Source organism: Coccinella septempunctata, chromosome 1 (assembly GCF_907165205.1).
Source record: "Coccinella septempunctata chromosome 1, icCocSept1.1, whole genome shotgun sequence".
Classification (NCBI taxonomy): domain Eukaryota; kingdom Metazoa; phylum Arthropoda; class Insecta; order Coleoptera; family Coccinellidae; genus Coccinella; species Coccinella septempunctata.
The window spans coordinates 6,039,404-6,056,246 of record NC_058189.1 but is presented as its reverse complement, the minus strand read 5'-3'; the positions used below and the strand labels follow the sequence as shown (position 1 = coordinate 6,056,246).

The 16,843-nt window shown below is 33.6% G+C and overlaps 3 protein-coding genes across 9 annotated transcripts; 2 read left to right on the top strand and 1 right to left on the bottom strand.

Moving 5' to 3' along the window:
- The first annotated feature begins 247 nt into the window (after positions 1-247).
- LOC123322744 (fibronectin-binding protein PlpA) lies at positions 248-10,448 on the top strand. Of its 7 annotated transcripts, none has more exons than XM_044910745.1 (10): positions 248-417; positions 613-642; positions 746-950; positions 1,008-1,061; positions 1,316-1,635; positions 4,134-4,451; positions 4,697-4,925; positions 8,770-9,130; positions 9,221-9,440; positions 10,157-10,448. In XM_044910745.1, the coding sequence occupies exons 2-10, from the start codon at positions 623-625 to the stop codon at positions 10,257-10,259; spliced, it is 1,830 nt and encodes a 609-aa protein (XP_044766680.1). In that variant the 5' UTR covers positions 248-417; positions 613-622; the 3' UTR covers positions 10,260-10,448. The 7 variants fall into 7 exon arrangements, with proteins under 7 accessions (XP_044766680.1, XP_044766678.1, XP_044766679.1 ...); XM_044910743.1 differs by having other exon boundaries at positions 740-950; XM_044910744.1 differs by having other exon boundaries at positions 600-642; positions 740-950.
- Positions 10,449-11,634: 1,186 nt separating this feature from the next.
- Positions 11,635-12,865, top strand: LOC123313619 (gamma-glutamylcyclotransferase-like). The gene is made up of 3 exons (XM_044898578.1): positions 11,635-11,893; positions 11,964-12,097; positions 12,158-12,865. The coding sequence occupies exons 1-3, from the start codon at positions 11,789-11,791 to the stop codon at positions 12,447-12,449; spliced, it is 531 nt and encodes a 176-aa protein (XP_044754513.1). The 5' UTR covers positions 11,635-11,788; the 3' UTR covers positions 12,450-12,865.
- Positions 12,866-15,149: 2,284 nt separating this feature from the next.
- Positions 15,150-16,318, bottom strand: LOC123319404. Its single transcript, XM_044906341.1, has 2 exons — positions 15,820-16,318; positions 15,150-15,236 (listed from the first exon to the last, which is right to left on the bottom strand). The coding sequence occupies exon 1, from the start codon at positions 16,245-16,247 to the stop codon at positions 15,825-15,827; it is 423 nt and encodes a 140-aa protein (XP_044762276.1). The 5' UTR covers positions 16,248-16,318; the 3' UTR covers positions 15,150-15,236; positions 15,820-15,824.
- Positions 16,319-16,843: the final 525 nt, after the last annotated feature.

Below are 16,843 nucleotides of genomic sequence, written 5' to 3'. Positions count from 1 at the left end.
AACTTAAGTTGATATATTACAGAATTTTATATCAACCATATTTTTTTAGGTTTAATTAGAAACTTCAATCATTTTTTCTAAATTATAAATAATTATTATTGCATGAGAATAATATTACTATAAAAAGACAAGGATGTCTGATTTAAAGAGCATATCAAAGCATGCTGAACTGTACGTGCGTAAAAAAAATTTATTCGGTAATCTGTGCGCAAAATCCACAGACACCGCCTGCCGCTGGCCGCTTTGGTTTCCGACGTTTCCGAGTTTCCGTTTCGTCCATTTTCTGTTCGGTCTTTGGATAATCCGTTTATTGAGTGCTTAGAAGGACGCCGTTCTTAATTTATATTTTTCATAAGCTGAAGAAAAAGGAAGTTAGTGCAAAGGAATATCTGGTTCATCTTATTGAATAACTATAAGGTAAATAAATTGTTTGATGCGTTGGTTTCAAGAATTATTGTTTTTCATATCGGCATACCGATCGACCGACGCCATTTGCGACCGTCAATTCTGTTATTTTAAATTATCCTTTCAATTTAGTTTTTTCGATCTTTTTAATAAACTGGGGTTCATAATTGGTGGGTTGATGAATATTGAAGTAGGTTTTCATTGCAGCTTGCTAAAAATGAGCTACTACAGACCAAGGTAAGGTAGCAAGTTTAAAAATGGAAGTTTACAACCGTAATTATTATAATATTCTACCTATCAATTAGAACTCAAGAAGATTATTACGGTACTTAAGTTTCAGCCAAACATTAGCCATGTCACGAGGCAGGGGTGGATATTCACCTAGGGGATCCTCCTACCGAGGACACAGTAGGGGTCACAGAGGCAGTTTCAATTCGCCACGTGGATTTTCTTCATTCGATTCTCGCTCTAAATATTCATCCTCTGAGAGATACTCAAGCTCACGAAACAGCAAATTTGAAGATTATAGAAAACCCTTTCGAAGTGTAAGTTTGATTTATTTAAGGTGTTTGGTTTTTTTTTAAGCTTCATTTTCATTTCAGGATACATATTCTTCAAGAGACAGATCACCTGAAAGAAAGAAGCCAAGGATGGAGGTATGAAAAATTTAGTTGTTCTTTAATTATTTTCACAGGCTATCCTGGTACCTAAAAACTCATCAAATAAAGGAGAAGGGACATTTCTTTTCTTGAATGAAGAATGACGAGAAAGAGTTCCATGTTAAATTATTATACAAGATAAATTTTTGATACAATATGCCAATGTCTTTAGGACCTTGAAGATAAAACACTTGGGTCCTAATTGAAAACAGTAAATATTATATATTCTTCTCACATCAATATTTGTCCAGGGATATAGCTCTCGTCATGACAACTCCTATTCAAGTTCAGGAGGACGCTACGAATCCAGTTTCACAGACCGCAGAAGTTATTCTGGTGAAAGATCAATGTCATATCCCTCAAGAAAAGAAGAATTTCGAAAACCTTCAGGTCCCCCCCGGGGAAGTTATAGAGGCAGAGGAAATTCAAGGGGCTCTAGATTATTGAGACCCAGAGAACGAATGCCTCCTAGAAGGAGAATGATTGACAGTTCATATGGTATTCGTAAACGATTGCTTTCATCTAGAGCAAATGACTACAATAGAAGACTTAAAATTTCTAAGTTGAGGAGGTAATTGTAACAACATACCTTTAATAGTGATATCAATCTATACATTCTGTTTCAATGTCAATACTTTGTAAATCTTGTACCTACTGACCAAAGACCATTTCACCCAGATGGATTGATGTTGAAGATATTTAGGAATCGTCCTTTAAGTGCATTAATTCAAGCAAATAATGTGTTCTGCAGAAGAAAGGCAGGGTTGATGAATATATTTTATCCTAATTCCAAATCTCGAGAAATTTTAACAAGTACAAGTAGAAACATAAAGCAAATGATTTGGACCAAGATACAAGTCAATATAGTCCAAGCTGTGCTTCACAATAGAGTCTAAACAACTAAAGAAGGGAAATTTTAAAATGGACAAACAAAAAGCACCGAGTGTGGACAAAAATAGAATTGGATTTCGTAGCGTTTGATTTACTTTGACAAAGATGATGGTGTATGACAGTGAATACCAAATTTTCTCACTTGAAATTCATCTGAACTTATAAGAATAAAACATAGTTAAATTAAGCAAATAGATTGCACCCTCTAACATGAGTGCATGTACAGCCAAACTAATGAAAGTTTGACCCACCACAATGCCATGAGTGATACCAGGTTTTTTGGATAGCACCCAGAGTTGTTGAAATATATCAAACGCTTGTGATTGTTACATATTATGTGTATTGATGCCAATTTTATATTCTTGAATTTTTTGTGAGATGTCTCATGGTATTAGCAACATATATGATCATTTTATGCTAAATAAGCTCATTTGATAACGTTTTCTGACGAGAAACAGATGGAAAGGCGCAAAATACTCCTGTTTTACAAGAATCTAGGTGTGTGGAATTTCCAATTCATGTTTTTGTAGGTTTTGTTTTTCTGTGCTAACGTCTCTCTACTACTTGATTTCAGCAGTTCTGATTTTGAGCGTACAAGAGACGGAAATTGAAACCCACAAATCCCTAGGGTCATCAAATGTTTTGCGATCCTGCTATGAGTGGGGTACATAAGTTTTTCATTCAGTTACATATTCGAATGAATTTATAGTTGAAATTTCACATCTGTGTTCAGTAACATTGCAAAAAGTGGTTCGCAGAGAGGGTATTCGAAAAAAACAGCCCTTTCAAAGATTTCCTTAGATTTTTCAAGGCTGAAACTAATTTATTTCAGTTTCTATTCTTTAGAGTGATAAAAAAATCAGGAAACATCATCCACACAACCTAAAAACCACAGAATAACAAAGTCAACTTCAAAAATAGAAATTCAAGTCCATAGATCTTGAAATCAAGAAATAATACATAACTTCATCCCAAAAATTTATAATCTTATACAGGGTATATTTGAAGGTTAGGCTTTTCTTTTTCAACAAAAGTTAGAACTGATCAAAATGAGGAGTTTTACCAAAGATCACCTATACAAAGCTTCAAAATGCAAAGTTGAAAAAAAAAATTGAAAATAATTACTGAAATCGATCCTAATACGACCCTAGACCGTTTGTTAGCTGAATTATCGCAAAGCAGTGGGAAAAAAATTATTTCCTGATTCGACCATGTGGTTTTGTTTCGGATATTCGATATTTACGTGGTAATGAAAATGGAAACTTAGGATTGCCGAATTTTTCTCATTATTTTTTAGTAACTTACACGATTTTAAGAAATGGCTCATTTCGATACCAACTGGAAGAAGTGACTTAGGAACTGTCAAAAATAAAATAATACTTCAAAATCTCACCAATAAAATTCGTCCAAATTATTTACGAATTTTTTCACAATGCGTATCCCAATCTTATTGTTCGAACATTCCAAAATCGTTGTAAAAATGGGATGAAATAGGGAAACATCATAGCATTTTTCAACATAACTAACATAGGCACTTTCAAGAAACTAAATTGCACGATACCACAATTATGATTCTCTCAAGAGTGACCTGATGCATCTAATCCGATGAACTTGGTACTGAACCATTCGTTGTCCAGCCAAATGTTAATGTTTTGTTTCGTTTTTGGAGATGCCGGAGTCACCTTCCACAGTCCCGTACTTGAAATTCAATGAAATTTTGTCAAACTTTTAGGGGCTGTATCTCAGCCATCTTAGATATTTTATATAGACAACTTTTGGTTGACTCATTTTGATAAGTTCTACCTTCTTAAAAAAAAAGCCTCACCTCTGAAAACACCCTGTATAGCCTGAGATGCCTTTTTTGTTAATTGAATGTTCAAATTATAGAATCATTGTGATGAGTAGAAATTATTGAAATAAACTGTTTCCAGCTTCGACAAAATTAAAAAATCTAAAGAAACGTCAGCATTAGTTGAGAAAAGGCTTTTTTTCAATATATTTCAATTATTAATATCCTGATGTTGTGAACAACTATTCGCGTTTCGTGAAAATCGCTTTCCATCATGTTCGATTTTGCAGAAATTTGATGGCTTTGAATAAAATCCTTCAGATTTATCCCACTAAAAGATTCGAGAATTCTCTATTCTAACAATTTCTTGACAACAAATTTATATTTAGCGCAATTGCTGAACGCCATGCCAACAAAAGTGACGGTGAAGCTTCTGATGGAGAAAACAAAAAAGATTCCGATAAAGAAGAAAATGACGATGAGAGTGAGAAGAAGAGCGTCAAGAAAGAGGAAACCGAAGAAAAAGATCACGCGGAACATAAGAAAAAGAGATCCCTGATCAAACTGGTTTGCCCTCATTGCTTGTTACGGTACATAACTTTCAGGAAGTATGAAATTCATCTCGCCAGTAAAAATCACATGTACATGATGAGAAGAGTGGTGATGAAGCAGAAGTCCATTCTGATGCAGATGAGGCAAGCTCAAAGGTAGGATCAGAATTTATTTATTTTCAGTTTTAGGGAATTAAGAGAAATTGAGTATGTATTTCAACTTCAATCACGATACTTTTAAAATTTCATTTGTTTCCAAATATATTGGTAATTTTGTCCATAATGAATATTGCACAAGCATTGCCTTTGTTTGCTCTGAAGAAAAATTCCTGAAGTATCTAAACACATATGTTTATCTGATGATACATATTTTAATTTGTTTATGAATTGAATGTTGACAGGATCGCTCAAAATGAACTTGAAAAGTCTTCTGGTGAAGATTTGACCACCAGAACAAATTTCTGTCCTGTCTGTCAGCTGAATTATAAACAGAAAAAATCAGTCCACCAAGCCTCGGAAGCGCACAAAAACATGAAGAAGTTTGTGATGCCCTTCTGCAAAATATGCAGTATCACCTTCAAGAATCGCATGGGATACGAAAGCCATTGTTGCTCTATTGAACATCTCAAGGTAATTAAAAGTACTCTTCTTCAGAGTGGTTATTACTTTTGTCTAATTTGCTTTTATCCAATGCCTCTGTGTTACTTGAACATCGATATTAATTTGAGTTTGAGCGTCGAATGAGGCGTATATTAACTTTCCATCTTCCACAAGGCTCTTCTGTAATTGAAGAATCTTACTAACGGTGGAATACATGTTTTATACAGGGTGTCTGTAAACAAATGCGGAGGACTTGAGGAGATGATTCCTCAATGAAAATAAGCAGGGGTAGTTCCTATAAATTTTTTTCGAAATCGACCTCCCTTCCATGATACAGCCTTTGGAAGGCGATGACGAGTTGTCTGTTTTTAATTTTTTTTACGGGTTCTAAAAAACACTGAGTCATAAAATTATACATGATATGAAGCACTAAGTAGATGTTGATCATACAATTTTTTTAGATCTCATAACTTTATTAGTAGGGGTTGAAAATAACAACCCCTTATGATTTTCCTTTAAAAATTGTTTTCGTGGAATTGATTTTCGAAAAATAAATTTCTCTTATGGTTTTCCATTCGATTCTGGAGAAAAAAGTCTCTTGCAAAATTTCGAAACAGTCGATACTTTCCTTGCAATAAATAAAAATTTATAAGCAGTTCTTATTACTTTTCATTCCATTTCATCATGCAAGTGTTCCATGTATTTTAGCAGGAGGTAGTAATTCTATGGAACACTTATACCGTGAAATGGAATGAACAGTGATCAGAACTGCTTGTAAGTTTTTATTTATTCCGAGAAAAATATCGACTGTATCGAAATTTTGCAAGAGACTTTTTTTCTCCAGAATTGAATGAGAAACCATAAGAGAATTTTATTTTTCGATATCCCACGAAAACAATTTTTGAAGGAAAATCATAAGGGGTTGTTATTTTCAACCCCTAATAATAAAGTTATGAGATCTAAAAAAATTGTGTGAATAACTTCTACTTGGTACTTCATATTACATATATATAGTTTTATGACTCAGTATTTTTTAGAACCCGTAAAAAAAATTTAAAACTGTCAACTCGTCATCGCCTTCCAAAGGCTGTATCTTGGAAGGAAGGTCGATTACGAAAAAAAATTTATAAGAACCACCACTGCTCATTTTCATCGAAGAATCATCTCTCCAAGTCCTTCGCATTTGTTTGCAGACACCCTGTATATTGTGTTTATTGTGCGGACAAAGAAACGGAAAGGTAGTAGCCATATTTTATAGTTTGGTAAGGGGGTTACATTTTACTGCGATCTTGAATTCTATTGCGCCCTCCGTCAAAACTGTTGTCGCAACTGCGCCAAATGGAAAGGTAACAACAAAAATAATGGGACTGTTTTAACTGATCTACGATAGATTGAAAGTTCCTATTATAACTAAGAACGTCCTTGTGAGTGCGAACGTTCTTTTTGACATTAAATGATATTTTGGGAGACACACCAATTTTTCTTGAAACTCCTGGGTTTTTTGTTCCAACGTGTAGAACACCAGCAAAAAAAAAAACAAAAATTGTTTCAGAGTTAAGTGCACTATAATTGGTCCGAAACATTTTTTTCAAACAATATTATTGGAATGTTTTAGAGAGCCCGCATCAAACAATAAATTTAAACCTTCAGAATTTTTCTCTCGAAAGCTTCCTATTCATTTTTGTCAACCAGAACAGCCATTTGTAAAATATAGTATTGAACCTATGTTACTAAGGTCTTTCTGCCCCATGTGTGTAACTAATGCGATGAAGTATGTGTATTATGAATTGTGCCTCTGTGTTACTTGAACATCAATATTAATTTGAGTTTGAGCGTCGAATGAGGCTTATATTGAATTTCCATCTTCCACAAGGCTCTCACACTCTTGGAGAATCTTACTAATAGTGGAATACAAGTAAAGTAATTGTCGTAATAAACTTTATTGAAAGTATGTTACAAAAGGCTAAAGAGCTATTTTTTGTATGTATTATGCCTCTGTGTTACTTGAACATCGATATTAATTTGAGTTTGAGCGTCGAATGAGGCATACATTAAATTTCCATTTTCCACAAGGCTCTTACATTCTTGGAGAATCTTACTAATAGTGGAATACACTCAAAATAAACGTGGTAATAGATTTCATTGAAGATATTTTTCAAGGGCCAAAGAGGTTTCACGCAACTTCCTGTCCCATGAAAAATATTTTTACAGGGAGAGTCTTTGACTCATACGAATATTTTAACAGTAGATTCTAGGGGTCAAAAGAAACACTTTTTTCCTATACCATTTTTTCCGAATCGACTGGATCTAATGAAATGAATTTCGGAATATAGTTTTTCATTTATTTGATGAATCTATAATCTATTTCGATAATAAGATATCACCACATCTTGAAGTTTTTTCATTATGACCATTTCATACCATAAAAATACCGAAAATTCAAATAACCCAACTCTTGAAACTAAGTTGGACGCTATCTAATGAATATTCGAACGTTCATTTGAAATAAAAGTATTCTTCATATTTCCTCGTAGAATGCGCCGTTTTCAAGTATATCTGTGAAATTCGAAATATTGGGTACTTTGAATGAATGAAACTCTTTTTAAACAATGTGTAATGTCACAGATTTAGCTAGTTATTCTGAAGGTAATTTTGTTTTTCAAGGGGTGGCACAGCTCATTATTAAAACTTAAAATGGCTTTATCTTTTTATCAAGACCGAATCAGAAAAAATAGTACAAGGAAAAAAGTGTTTCTTTTGACCTCAAGAATCTGCTGTTAAAATATTTGTTGGAGTCAAACACTCGCCTTGTATTAGGCCTCTGTGTTACTTGAATATCAATATTAATTAACTTGAATATCATAATACGATGAAATGGAATGAACAGTGATCGGAACTGCTTATAAGTTTTTATTTATTCAGAGAAAAGTATCTATCTATCCTATTCATTTTTGTCAACCAGAACAGCCATTTGTAAAATATAGTATTGAACCTATGTTACTAAGGTCTTTCTGCCCCATGTGTATAACTAATGCGATGAAGTAGGTGTATTATGAATTGTGCCTCTGTGTTACTTGAACATCAATGTTAATTTGAGTTTGAGCGTCGAATGAGGCATACATTAAATTTCCATCTTCCACAAGGCTCTCACATCCTTGGAGAATCTTACTAATAATGGAATACAAATAAAGTAATTGAAAGTATGTTTCAAACGATTAAAGAGCTAGCTGAAGAGCTGCCCAGAAAACTTTGTATGTGTATTACGCCTCTGTGTTACTTGAACATCAATATCAATTTGAGTTTGAGCGTCGAATGAGGCGTATATTAAATTTCCATCTTCCACAAGGCTCTCACACTCTTGGAGAATCTTACTAATAGTGGAATACAAGTAAAGTAATTGTCGTAATAAACTTTATTGAAAGTATGTTTCAAAAGGCTAAAGAGCTATTTTTTGTATGTATTATGCCTCTGTGTTACTTGAACATCGATATTAATTTGAGTTTGAGCGTCGAATGAGGCATATATTAAATTTCCATCTTCCACAAGGCTCTTACATTCTTGAAGAATCTTACTAATAGTGGAATACACTTAAAATAAACGTAGTAATGAACTTTATTGGAATTTTTTTCTAAGGGCTTAAGACCTTCCCACCCACTAATGGTGGGATACGTAGTATGTACTATATGGCCTGTTGACTACAGTGTGATAGTATTTTTTTTTAATGAATTGCAGAAAAATGAATTTTGGAAAAGGGGTTATATGTAACTATGATTATTAAAACGATATTTGATGCCTAATGGCATAATAAGTACTGTTAAATTTATTTTTGTCGTGATAGTTTCATTCTTTGTAACAAATATAAATCCTTCAACAGAGAAAACAACGTATGGAGAATGAGGCGTCTGAGGATTCTAATGAGGAAGCTGATTTGGAAAATTTCACCACCATAGATTCGGTTGGTGATGTTGACGAGGAGGAGAATGAGAAGAAGGAGGAAACTAAGGAGATTTTGAATGTGGGAATTGAAAATATCCAAAAAGTTGAAGCTTATTACTGTGAACTCTGTAAGACTTATCTTCCTAAAGTTGAAGAGTCTGAATGGCCAAAGGTATTGGCAAAACATTGCAAACTGTTAGGTCACATGAAGAGATATGTTCAATATAAAGAAGATAAGGAATTGGAGGATAAGGCCAAAAAGTTACAGAAAAAGGAAATGGCTGAAAAGGAAGAGAAAGGTAGGCAAAAATTCAGCATATTACAACAGATTCAATTGAAACTTTAAAACAGTAGCAGATGTTTTACTCATATTTTATTTTTCATCGCAGCCAAAAAAGCAAAAGACGACGATCAAAGTAAAGATGTTAACAAATCTGTTAAAAGTAATGCAGACGAAAGCGATGTGCAGAATAAATCGATTGACGAAGATGAAAATAAAGATGACAAGATGTGGGCTGATGTTGATAAAGATTTGGGTGACATATTAGCTGATGCTGAAGATGATGACGAAGAAGAGTCCAGTCTGAAGACAAAAGAAAGATATGACAGGTTGGTTTCTGAGAAAAAAAAATCATTTTACAAACACATGTCAAATTATTTATTCAAATTAATTATGTGATTCCAATTTGTTCCAAATTTGTTTTAAAAGTGCAAAACTGTTTTAACTCGGGCGCATAGGGTTAAGCCTATTTAAATTGAAGAAAAGTTTACGCCTGAGCTTTTGATTATATCTTCAAAATATCAAAAAAAATGTACCAAAGAAATTCTATAGGTGCTGCAATTTGTCACGTTTCGGGTATACAGAAAGTATTTGAAGGTGAGGCTTTTTTTTTTTTTCAACAGAAGGTAGAACTGGTCAAAAGGTTAAACGACTTATTTTGATGGGTTCTACCTTCTGTCACAAAAAAAGCATCACATTCCAAAATACCTTGTATTATTGCATTGGACGCAGAACAAGATAATCTGAATCCTAAGTCTGAATAATTTTTTTTTCATGTTGATCTCGGCCTAGCCAAGAATTTGTAGTTTATGAATTTAAGATTAATGTTAAAGCTGTTTTCTTTTCTTGTAGTTTATTTTAATAAAGAACTTTGATATTTTCAATAATACACACTTCGTTTTACTTGGTAGTTACACTTTTCCATCATTTTTTCTTCTTTCTTTCAAGAACTCTTGCGCCTAATTAAGGGTTAAGAGATTATTGATTATATCATAGAAATGTTTCGATGAATTGCACCATTTCTTATTTTTCAAATGTTCTGAAGGTTCAAACTGAGTGAGAAAAATGGAGAAGAAAATAGCAAAGATGAGAAAGAAGGTGAACCAGCATCCAACGGACCAACTGAAGATGTTAAGGAAGATAGTTAAACAGTTGTTAGATGTACTTTTTTAAATATCATAATTCCGAATATAATGATATAATATGTGTGTATTTTGAGTTGTTATTGAATCATATTCAATTTAATAGTATGGACGTTAATCTATGTGATTTGATTTATCGTAAAATGATGTTTCTTTGTCATTCTATAGGAGAATCCCAATAAAAGATTAGTTGTATCTGTCTGTGTCAATTTTTATCGGTGATGATCAAATGGTCAACGTTACATGAAATCGTTATTTTTAGTTTGTGCAAAGCACGATATTAGTGAAAACATTAATTTATTCACTCGATGCATAATGTGCTCTATCAGTTATCTTTAGCATTAACATTCATGAATCACTAGCGATTAATGAGCCATTATTCACTATTCGGTTAAGTATGGTCACAGACGGAGGCTCTGAACATAGATATTGCCAAAGATAGATAGGTCAGGCCTAAATCTATAATCTTTGGATATAGCAATCAAAGAGATTTTTGAGTTCAATGGAAAATTAAATATCTTGGAAACAAGAGAAAATTCACTGAATCTGGAGGAGAGCTGGCTCCTCCACAGGGTGTTTCAGAAAAAGATTGCATAAAATTTATGATACTAAGATTCTATGGGTCTCTGACGCATTGTTTCTGGGATACAGGCTGTTAAAATTCAAAATAAAAATTGGTTTTTGAGTAGCTTGAGTTCATTTTTTCAAATTTATTTTTATTTTTTATTATTTTATTATTATTTTTTATTTTCACCAGTGGCGTTTGTACAGACTTCTGTCCGAATAAATTCTGTGAAAAAATGGTATGCCATTGCTATTTTTCAAATTTTAAATTATTTTCGTAATTTTCCAATAATTCACAATGAGAATTGGCGTCTTGAGTTTTTCACGATAAAAAATGAAATGCAATTTCATCTAAGAAATTCTAAGATTATTTCCGAAATCGTCTAGACAAAGATTGAGACAGCTCAGTCGCCTTCATATTTTTTGTAATTTTTTTGCAATTGTTCTTGAATGAAAAATTGAATCCAGAACTAAAAAATATGGAGCTGTATAATAATAATTCACATCGAAATGATGCATCACAGAGGGAACTCTATAATTATTGAGTTCACTGGCATCAGAAAGAACAGAAAGTGTACATTTCAAGTTGAAATTAAAGGATATGGTACCATCTTAAAATATCTGGTTTCAAAATAATTTCCAATACATTTCCCGCCACCCCATAGGGGTGGCTTTGGCAGTTGGCGCATTGTGTGTTGCCTGACATCTCTAATCAAAGATTTTATTATAATATAATATAAATTAATATCTAAATAATAATATAAATTCTTGATTCTTTTATTCTATAGGCGAGAACAGATTTTATGTATGGTTGCCGAGGATTATTGGATTATATCTTTGTTTATAGACAATTATTATAGGTTATATAAACAAATACGTAAAACTTCTTAGCAAAGCCTGAGAGTTAATTAAATAAGATAAAAGATAATAATTAAGTGAAATTTCTGAGAGTGCACTGTGGTTATTCAATCATGAGCGGAAAATTTTTGTATTTTGCCTATGGCAGCAATTTATTACAAAAAAGAATACATATTAATAATCCCAGTGCAGTGAGAGCTGGTATAGGAAAGTTGAAGGTAAGTACATAAAAATCTATAATATGTACATTATCTATCTCTATATATTTCGAATTTCGATATATTTTAGGATTACACTTTGGATTTTAATACTTATTCCAAAAGGTGGAGAGGAGCCTCAGCAACCATTGTCAAAAAAAAAGGTGCCCATGTATGGGGTGCTTTATGGACATTGGACAATGAACATATGAGCACTTTGGATGAGTACGCTGAAGTTCATATTATAGGAAATACATAATTAGGTGGTTCATTTATATTTTTCAGACAAGAAGGTGTTAAACACAACCTTTACACCCCTTTAACTGTTGAAGTCGAATGTCCTAATGGAGAGATACGAATCTGCAGAGTTTATCAACAAACTAACAATCCCTTGAGTACAGACAAAATCGAGAATCTTCCTGAGGATCGTAAACCTTCTTTTGTGTATCTTAAAACTATACTAGATGGTGCTGACGAGTCTGGTTTACCACAGCAATATAAGGAATTCCTTCTTAAAATTCCTCATAATGGTTATAAGGGAGAAGTTGACATAGCATTGGATTTGCATATAAATTGAATTGAACCTAGGTGTTTCTAAACATACTTAGATATCAAAGTTGTTTTTGTATGAAAGATTTTCTCAAATTACCCTTCTATTATGAAGTGAGCTTACTTAAACACCTAAAAAGCTGTAATTCTAACCCGTTTGTTGTATAAAATCGTAGAGGGGTTGATACTCAATGATAAAATGGGTGCATTTATCTAGAACATTAACTGGTACTATCCACAATCATAGCTTTGGGTTTCAATTAACTTGTTGTGATCACTGAAATTTAGGTAATTCAACTTTCAAGCCATAGTATGCATTCCATTTGAACAAAAAGATTTTTGTATTTTCGGTAGACAGCCCAAATTAAGTTTAATACAGAATATCAACGAAAATATGTCCACAATGATTATACCATTTAAGTGGTGAATATATTTTATCATCTATATTGGCGGATCATTTGATAAAGAATCCTAGGTCGCACTTTTCCTAATAATTAATTCTGCTATTCCGTATCATATCATTGACATGCTGATGAAATGTCCAAAAACTTCTAATATGCTGTATGCTTTGAGTTTTGTTGCACGTTATTGGTGGTTCACTGATCGAAGTGGAAACTGTATCAGCTCATACATTTCTGAAATATCATCTTAACTGCTGTCTCATAATGACTCTTTCTATTACTATATATACAGTAGAATTTCTATTCTACCTTCAAACAGATATCAGCCTGGAGGATGAAACTAGAACAGGTCGAACAGTTCAAATATTTGGGAAGCTCCATAAATATTTGGGCTAACCTGGACACGGAAATACACAACAACAGTTTGTCTCTGGCGATACTGTTACAAAATCACGACCCCAATCTGAAGACCAAGAGAGCTCTGTTTGCAAAGCAGTGGTCCTCCCAACGCTTCTTTACAGAAGCGAAAGATTGAACAAACGCAACAACGTCATCTGAGACAAATAATGCACATCAGACGGTTCCACAAAGTTTCAAATGCAGAAGTCTTGCAGCGCGCGAGTTGTAAAACAATTCAAGTATCGAAGGCCCGACTCAGTTGGAGCGGTTACATTCTGAGGATGTAGGACACAAGGCTCTCCAAAATAGCTCTGTATGGCGAATTCACAGAGGGTGCTCGGAAATCAAGAGGCCAGTGTAAGCGGTTTAAGGATATACTCCATCAATTACTGAAATCAGTTAATGCCATTCATAACTGGGAACAACTAGAGTTAGACAGATCACAGTGGAGGTCTTTTGTCTATGTTTGGTCCACAGTTATAATGGAGACTCGAGAAGAATACAGCGGCAGAGACATGCAAGTTTGTCTCTGACAGCGGTGACCAGATCTGGTTGGTGCATGACTATCCATGTCCGGAGTGTAGATGGATATGTAGGTCACGGTTGGGTCTCTTCAGTCACAGGAGGGCACACTTTCATAGTAGCCCTAAGAAAGAGTTTGAACGCACCGATAGTTTTGTTTTTCAGTCTTTTTGTAGATTTATTCTCGGTAACTGGCGAAGTCGTCCTAGACCGCTGTGTGAGTCTGTTCAGTATAATAGCTATATGATTCATATAATCTTATTAATATTAAAAATTTCACGATTATTCCTTTAGTGAAAAAGTAACATTTCAATTAATTGAAGAGCTACTGTCTTAAGTCGGGAAAATTTTCACGAAAGAAGAATCGGAAATATATTCGCAAAATAAAGAACGCGTATTGTTTTGCCTGTGTAATTTTTAATGGTGAAAAACGACTTATTCCATTTGTGCAACAAAACGAAAGAAATAAAAAGCATATGTATTGAAAAATTGCAAAACCTAGTGGAAGATGCAAATATTCAGAACGTGATTTACCTAATCGTAGGGGCTTAATATTCAGAAATACGATGGAAAACTGGGAAAGTCGCACAAAACTGGTATAACCTTCATGAACAAAAAATTTTTAGCACTCGTATCTTCAAATCAAACCAGTATGATAAAAAAAAACTCAAAGAAACTGACTTTTATTGCATTGAAATTGTCCCTTGCAGCTTACTCTAATTAACGAGTAATAATTATTGTGGAAATTTGAATTATGAGTTCTGGCTATTTTGAATATTTCAAATAGATAATTTTTGGTGAAACTACTTATCTTGATGACTTCTACCTTTTGTCAAAAAATCCTCACCTTTGAAAAAAGTGAAAACACCCTGCATATATAGAGCATTTTGGATCAGGTATCTTTGAAAGGACATCTGATCTGAGGGGCAGACATGTGTTAGTTATAGGTTCATGTTTTTGTGTTTTTTATAAAACCACATGAGTTTTCTAAAAAATGTTGTCATTGGTTCTTCACTGGTGATATGACTGTTACCATTCGTAATGACTTTCAAGTCTAGCACAGAAGTCGAAGTCTATCACATCGGCAAGGAATTTCGTGCTGACTTTGGGTCATGTGCAATGCTTATGTTGTGATCAGTTAGGTACATGTTTAACTCATTTGCGTAGGTATTTAATTATCCGAAGTTTATTTTGAAGCAAACTTTCGCGCCGAAGTGAACTTCGTTCTAATCGTTCTACGAATGCTGCTTGCTGCTTAGTCTTATTCGTATCACATATCGCTACTTTACATACTGTCTACAGAGTTTTTCTGATATTGAGAAAAGAAATTGAACATGCTGTTCGAGTTTTCAGAAGATTTATTTTCATAACTGATTTTCCAATTGTCCAAACACCAAGTACAATTTGAGAAGTAGGTACCTTTTTTGAATATGGGCATCAAGCCGGTTATTGAAGGACTCTTTAGATTTGGCGAATTCCACACCTTTTGCTCTCTGAAATGAATAAAGAGTATTATGAAAATGGAATGATATCTTTGAATAAAAATATGTCATGCATGATACAGTAACGACCCCTAAATCTGGACTTGTCACCTCATTCGCGCAAGCATGAACTGTGAATCGCTAGCGGCATTCCAGAAGGCTCTGGAAAAAGAGATTTAGAAAGAAATCTCGACGAATATAAATGAGCGACCCACCAAAACAGAATCGGTAAAGTACATAGATAAACTAAAAGTAGAGTACAAGACAACGGTGAGCAAAGAACGAGTGAAAAATATACATATAACTGTATAGTTTCAAGAGTTAAGGTCTTTGAATTCTTGGCATTTTTATGGAAGGTATTGGTCATAATGAGAAAACTGGAAGACGTGGGTGATATCTTGTGTTCGAAAAAGATTCACCAAATAAATGAAAAACTGTATTTCGAAATCCATTGCATTCGATAAAACCGTTTGTGACAAGATTCGGAAGAAATGGTAAAGGAAAAAAGTGTTGTATTGTTTATTGTTTTATTTTCTTAAATAAATACAAAAGGAATATTTCATTTTTTGATTTGTACAGGAAGATAAAGAGATACCTTATTCACGAACACGTAGTTCCTACATCATTCGAGTTTGAGATAACATTTTTCGATTTTTGAAGTCTTTCCGAGGCAAGGAGTTCTTCCCTTCTCTTATTCTTGTTAACAAAAGCTTGCTGAAAGGCACATTCATTTTCTCTGATTATCCTACCTCTTGGTTGAGACAACTCTTCAAGATGCTCTTCTAGATCCGAATCTAGGGGCTCAGGAGGTTTCAGGTCGATTGGTTCGTATGGCTTGGGATAAAATTTTTCCACCCTATATCTAGGTATGGCCAATCTGTTTATTCTCCAACTGTTACATTTCAATTTCTTCATTAACTTTCGTTTTCGCCTTTCTTTTTCCGAATTTTTGTTTCCTTTTTTCTCGCTCATTGAGCCGCTTTGACCAGAATAAACACTGGTTTGCTCTTCCACGAGTACCATTTTAAGGAATTTATTGACACATTAATTTTGACATTTATCGAATGATGTAACTAGGTGCGGAAAATCCCATATACACAAATAATGTCCTGTGTGTGATTTCACTATCATAATTGTTACGAAGAACACCTAAAAACATTCAAATGTTGATCCTTATATTCTTGGGGTCCCGAGGAACTGCAGGAGATTTCGTAGAACAAATCCACAAATATAGTCACGTCCAATCACAATTTAACAACAAAATCACTATTCACGAAATTTATACATCAAACTATTTTCAATTTATATCTACGTCCTTGAGTTAAAATTTTAAAATACTATTTTTAAATATGTAGTTCTACTACTAAAATAGGACGCGAGGAAAAGTAGACATCTCGCAGTAACGACCATAGTTTCCTGAAATAGTGAATTATTTTGACTAATTATTTTCCATTTTCTGAGAGAACTGTCGAACTGTGTACCTATCGTGTGAAAATATTCCATTAATAATTATATATATGAACGTGTACGAGGATGTATTGATATCTAGTTAGCCTAGACAAGTTCCATGTATAAAAAAAATATTGCGTTATTACCATAGCAACGAACAATAAACCAGA